This window comes from Helianthus annuus, chromosome 3, assembly GCF_002127325.2.
Source record: "Helianthus annuus cultivar XRQ/B chromosome 3, HanXRQr2.0-SUNRISE, whole genome shotgun sequence".
In the NCBI taxonomy this organism is placed as follows: domain Eukaryota; kingdom Viridiplantae; phylum Streptophyta; class Magnoliopsida; order Asterales; family Asteraceae; genus Helianthus; species Helianthus annuus.
In genome coordinates this window covers 175732313-175738930 of record NC_035435.2, presented here as the reverse complement: position 1 = coordinate 175738930, position 6618 = coordinate 175732313, and the positions used below count along the sequence as shown (strand labels likewise).

General features: G+C 34.8%; 1 protein-coding gene across 1 annotated transcript; it reads left to right on the top strand.

Annotated features, from left to right (window-relative positions):
- Positions 1-1847: 1847 nt before the first annotated feature.
- LOC110931088 (peptidyl-prolyl cis-trans isomerase CYP18-1) lies at positions 1848-4597 on the top strand. The gene is made up of 5 exons (XM_022174489.2): positions 1848-2008; positions 2113-2187; positions 3522-3683; positions 3810-3968; positions 4279-4597. Exons 1-5 carry the CDS (start codon positions 2006-2008, stop codon positions 4363-4365), a joined length of 486 nt encoding a protein of 161 aa, XP_022030181.1. The 5' UTR covers positions 1848-2005; the 3' UTR covers positions 4366-4597.
- Positions 4598-6618: the final 2021 nt, after the last annotated feature.

The following is a 6618-nucleotide window of genomic DNA, read 5'->3' as shown; positions in this document are numbered from 1 at the left end:
AAATTGTCCCAACCAGAAAAAGAATGATCTAAGAAAACTGTCTACGAATTTGTGGTTGGGGATAATCAACAACCATTAGGAAGTTATCTCAAAATTAAGACGTAACTGCCACAAAACTGCCATAATTTGATGTTTCGAAATTATGGTTATAGGATTAAAGAATATAAAAATAGTTTTTACATAAAGTTTGAATTTTGAATGAAGTTTTTGTAATGGTTAACTAAAAGTTTTTTTATGTTGTTTTTTACATTGTATAGTTTCATTTCATTTCATTTGAAACATTTTATTGTTGCTATTTTTACTTCACTCTTAGGTATACGTTTTAAACGGTTTGATTGTTTTTTTTTGTTTTTTTTTGTTGTTAGTTTTAGGATTTAATTGACATCCGGTTCTGGCAAGAACCGTTACGCGAGAACCGTTTAACCTGGTTCGGAACTGAACCAAAACCGTTACAATGCGGTTCCGGTTCGGCTTCGGTTCTTATATTTAGCATTAAACGGTTCCGGTTCGGTTCAGTCCGGCCCGGTTCTGAACAGTTGCACAACCCTAACTAAAACACAGGGACTCAAAATGTTACAAAATGAATGGTTATGGACTCATAGTGTTAAACTTTTTGATTTTGAACCCAAATGGTTAAAATCATTAAAAACACACTGACTCGAAAAAGTAATTTACCATGAAAAACATAAAAGGTTTTAAGACTCTTCTTTCATCATTATCATTAGTACATCATGACAAAGTATCCAATAAAATTATATACCATTAGGCTATATGTTGAGAACAAAGTCCTCATGCTGGTTAAAACGTCACGTCTGCACCATGTAAGTAATGGAGCTTTAACTAGCCCCGGTTTGTTTAACTAAAAAAAAGAAACACAGAAAGAAATCTAATTGGTTGGATTAAAGCTGACCCCCACATTATCATCTCTAACGCTCGTTATCGCCCCTTGATGATGCCCCTTGTTGGTGTTAGGGGTGTGCATGGGTCGGTTTGGTTCGGTTTTTACTATTAACCATAACCATAACCGCTAGTTCGGTTATGGAGTCTTGGTAACCATAACCATAACCATAACCAAACTTCGGTTACGGTTAATCGGTTATGAAGTCGGTTATGGTTCGATTTTGGTAAATTTCGGTTAAGTAACCAAGCAAGGTTTGAAATAAATAGGGTTGTGCACGATTTAAACTTAGCTTGAGCCTATTTTATAAGATAACGGAGACTAAACTTGTTGGTTAAACTACCGATTTAGGGTTCTTTTTAATAAGGTAATTCTCAAACAAAAACAATTATGGTCATAACACCTTAGTTCTTTATCAAAATAAATGACATATACATCAAGATCATTTTGTTAGTAACATATTTTTATATTACTAAAAACCCTCTATATGGTTTTGTAAAACACAAATCCATTATGTAAAGTTAACATCACAAGTTCGGTTCGGTTTCGGTTATATCGGTTAACCAAAGCTTCATAACCATAACCATAACCGATTGAGCGGTTATACAAAGTTTCATAACCATAACCATTGGTTATATTGGTTATCGATTATTAGTGGTTCGGTTATGTCGGTTATGGTTCGATTATCGGTTATGATGGTTAATTTGCTCACCCCTAGTTAGTGTTACCAACGCTATCAAAATGAGATGACGGGTGACGCTAAACCACACCACTTAGCCTCGTAAAGAAAGTTGTATCAATGTAATGAAGTTATAGAAAGATGCATTATGCATACATCTGGTTTAATATTATTTTAGCTAAAATATAAATAATAAAAAAAATAAATATTGAAAGAAAGAAAATCCGTTTCGTGTTTTTATACTAAACGGATCATTTGGATCCGAATCCGGTAGCACAGACCGGAGTTTCTAGGCTAATTCCAGAATTTCAAAATTAGGTTCTAGTAAAAGTACCTCGAACCCACTCAATCAACAGCAGCAGCGATTCACGCACAGAGAAAGCTAGTAATTAGGCATCTGAATCCATACAACTGCACTCAAGTGAAAAATGGTATGTTCAGTTTCTTTTTCTTCTTACGAATTTCGTCCAACAGTTTATACGCATCTTTACATCAACTGTTTATGTAATCTCTGTCTGTGTGTTTCTTTTCATAGTCGGTTACTCTTCACACTAATCTCGGAGACATCAAGTGCGAAATCGCCTGTGATGAAGTGCCTAAGGCATCAGAGGTTAGTTAGTTAGTTATCTCAAACTTAGCCTAATTTGGACGCCATGGAGGTTTAACTTCCATTCGGATGTTTAGAATCTGTTTGAGTGTTTGATATCTGAATTTGTGTGTGTTGTTTTTTTGAATGTGTCTACGGAGTTCTTTGACATCTGTAGGAATATGAAGGATTAATAATATGTAATTCTTAGATGGATTCATCATCAATTGATTATAAAGATCATCAATTGGAGATTTCTTAAACATTCATATACTGATATTAACTTTGATTTTGAATGCTGTTTAGTTCTTGATAGACATGGTATATGTTTGCATTTTGTTTCTATTTCAATTATGTTCTGTTCAGAGACATGTAAGTTTAAAGCAACCAAGTCATGTCTAAGTTACACTGGTTGTTTCCTGTTAAGTTCAGTTAGATTCATTTTGTTATGTTGCAAGAGTATTTACACTTACATCAGTCTGTTACAGTGTTACTTCACATTCAATATGTGAGTCTTCTTCATATACAGCTGTCGTAATATGATGTTAAGTTCAACTGAAGATTTTTGGTCATTAGAGCACTCACTTGGAAGTGGAATACCATGGAGGAGCGACCATTTAACCGTCTACATGAAATGGACGTTTGAAAAAGGCTGGATTATAGAATATGAATCCATATTAGCATTACTGATTCAGATAAAATATTTGGGAACTAGGAATTTGTACCTTTGATATATTCACCAGAATCCCAATATTTAAGACCTTCATGACCAAATCCTTCTTGGAGCACTTCTATTCAAAACCCTAGTTACTCAATGATAAGTGATATTTGATTTTGTAAGGATCTAGAAACATAGATGCATTCTTTTATATACAATTTAGAACTTCAACTTCTAGATGATATATAGTGACGACTAACGCCATTTGATATAAAATTAAGACGACTAAACTTTTGAATAATAATTAACAGAACATAAACCTAAAATGATATATTGACCACTATACATAATAGATAGTACATTTGAAATTGCACTTCTTTTCTTATGGTCAAGTTGTTTTGTTTACCATGAAATGAGATTCAACAGTCAACACGACCAGAATTCATGTATAGGTTTTTAGTTGTTTTGTTTACCATGAAATGAGATTCAACACGACCAGAATTCATGTATAGGTTTTTATTTATACGTTATAGTGTTAGTGTTTTTATTCGAGTCCCTGAATTTGATACTCCTGGAAGGCCTTAACTACAATGGTTTATCTGGATAAGTCTTGCATATCTTGTATATTTGTACTATTTGACTAGAAAACTTTAACTTTTTTTCATTCATTGAAGTTAATGGTATTACCTGATGCCAATAGAATTTTCTTGCATTATGTGCAAGCGGATACTATGATGGCACCATTTTCCACAGAAACATAAAGGGATTTATGATCCAAGGCGGAGATCCCACTGGGACTGGCAAAGGAGGGACAAGTATTTGGGGCAAAAAGTTCAATGATGAGATACGTGAGTCTCTCAAGGTAAAATCTTATATATAATTATATAAATAATACACCCACAAACACACATGCATACATTCATCTACTACTTACAGTGTATGGCTCTTTTATCTTAAGTTTTACCGATGGTTGTTTTGGCTTTTATAGCACAATGCCAGAGGGGTGCTATCAATGGCTAATAGTGGGCCCAACACCAATGGGAGCCAATTCTTCATTACTTATGCTAAACAACCACATCTCAATGGGTTATATACTATCTTTGGCAAAGTAATTCATGGGTTTGAAGTTCTTGATCTCATGGAAAAGGTAAATTTGCTGAGATTCGTGCATACAAAATCTGCTACTGCTGATGGTGCTTTTATGTTTAATATATTTTTTGTGTCAAACCTATGTAGTTTTGTATGTATGGGATAATACGGGTTGGGTCCCACAAGTTCTTGTAAAAAATGAACCAGCTTTGGGTCCAAACCCATGAGAACTGTGCGTCTTGTCAAATGTATTCCTGCACAAGCTTAATTGTGGATGCTTTGATACCTTATTTATCATGGTATTCAAACATGAATATACACTGTTTACACATGCAATATAAATCTGTTTCTGGTTTTTTTTTGTGCAGACTCCAACAGCAGGAGCTGGGGACCGGCCACTGGCGGAGATTAGGATTAACCGTATAACAATTCATTCTAATCCACTAGCTGGCTAGACAGCATATCAGTTCATGTGATCTCATAACTTGCAAATTCACAAATATGGTCTGGAAATTGGCTTGTATGTGATGACATGGATCCAGAACTAAATTCTGAATTTTGGTGCTTGAAGTTTACTTGCGAATATTTTTATAATCCTCAAGTCTTAAAAAGGTGGTTCATTTCATCTCACTAATATGTGAAGGAGGTGACTTTGTTGACCTATTAACGTGGATTTGGTTGATTTGACTTGTATATTTCGGGTCAAACGTGCATTATTTAAAGATTTTTATTAAAAATGAAAGTCAAAATGGTTTGAGGTCAGCGTGTGCATGGATCTATATTCAATTTAAAACAGTATTCTTATCATTCATCAACGTAAAATAAAGAAATTTACATAAGAATAATAGGTAAACAGACACTAAACTACGTCTCTCTCTCTCTTTTTTGACCCAATCTGTAGATTTAAACTTTGACCCAATCTGTAGATTTAAACTTTGACCCGCTCTTAAACCAAAGGAAAGACAAATGCTTCTTCGATCCTAACCTCTTTGCCTGAGAAAATTCTTTCGATCATCGCACATCAAATTCTCCAACACACAATAATAATAATCAGACCATACAACACCTCCTTCTCTACCTCCATCAAGTCTAAATGCAATTGAAGTTCCAACAAATCTCTAACCGAAAAGGCATATATTTGAGGCACTTTACACCAAACGCTCACATGTTGCCAGACAACCGAGGCAACAAAACAACCAGTAAAAACATGATCACCTCCCCACACAACACACAACCTGTCGACTGAACGTGTATGTTCCATCTACTCAAAGCCTCCAATGTAGGAAGCCTACCCATCCAGTGGCGGAACTAGAACATCAACTCAGGGGTGTCTCAAATTTTTTTTTATCGTGCAATCATACAATATTAAAAAAATTGACAATAAATAAATAAAGTAAAACAATTACCTAATAGATTTGTCATCTTCTTTTTTTCATAGCTTGAAATCGTTCCATCACATCCTCATCTTTTACTTCACCTTCAAGTAATTCTTTTTCCACTCTAGCCTTTTTTTCCTCCCTTAACATATCTTTTCGTTTGCAAGAAGCTGAAACCGTAGTGATAACCATGGAAAGGAACTCATAGAAAGTTTTGACACCGGTATGTCTTTTTTGCAACGGCCACAATAACCAACTGAAGTTGATGAGCAAAACAATGGATGTAATGTGCTGATGGATTATCTTTCAAAATCAACGCTTTTAACCCATTAAATTCTCCCCGCATGTGGATCCGAAGGAAGATCATTCAAATCAATAATACCTCGTGTTGTTGGAATTGAAGTTGTAGGGTTATCATTATCAACATTCGGACTTGCATCAACGTCATCATTTGCTTGGATATTCTCATTATCAACATTCGGACTTGCATCAACGTCATCATTTGCTTGGATATCATTACCAATATTCGGACTTGAATCAACGTCAACATTCGGAGGAGTTGTTTCATTCGGCATTGTATCATTATCATTAATTTCTTCGTATTTTCTTTTGAAAAAGTTCCCAATTAAAGCTTGTTTTTTGGATTTTGGTTTCGTCATCACTTCAAAGTAACAACTTGTATTTTCTGTTCGAAATCGAACAAACCTGCCGAAGTTCAAGTGCCGATTATGTACATCCGTTCGTTCGTTTTTTGGAGTCGGCGTCTCTCACGTCTGTTCGTTCAATGATCTGCCGAAGTGCCACTGATGTTCGTTCAATGTTGTTTGCTCTTTGTTCGTTCACGTCTGTTCGATATCCAACAGTGATTAAATATGCCGCCCAATTGCCCAAATCAATAATCATTCAATTTTGGGCTATTATTTACTTATTTGGGCTTAGCAAATGTGTTATCATTTACTTATTTGGGCTTACCTAATATGTTATTATTTACTTATTTGGGCTTACCAACATCTTATTATTTTGTAAAAAAATTTTTGAGGGGTGTCCTTATACTTATTCAGGGGTGTCCTATGTATAAAAATCGAAAAAAAAATTAACACTAGTAAAAAGTTGAGCCGTAGCCCGGGCTACACCCCACACAACTAAAGGTCCGCCCCTGTACCCATCTCTAGCTAGTTTATAAAACCGAATAGATTCAATTACATTAAATACTTTCACAAACTCTCTACTTTCATGGAACTGTTTGTGTGAGTTTAAAGTGTTTAGTATTGCATTCTATTTGCATCTCAAGAATGAGAGAAAAGAGGAGTCATTAATCATCACAATAATTTG

Bases quoted from the DNA above. Each gene is read 5' to 3' on its own strand.
- LOC110931088 (XM_022174489.2), top strand. The intron at 3,684-3,809 runs GTAAAATCTTAT...TGGCTTTTATAG, and splicing joins AGATACGTGAGTCTCTCAAG to CACAATGCCAGAGGGGTGCT. The intron at 3,969-4,278 runs GTAAATTTGCTG...TTTTTTGTGCAG, and splicing joins TTCTTGATCTCATGGAAAAG to ACTCCAACAGCAGGAGCTGG.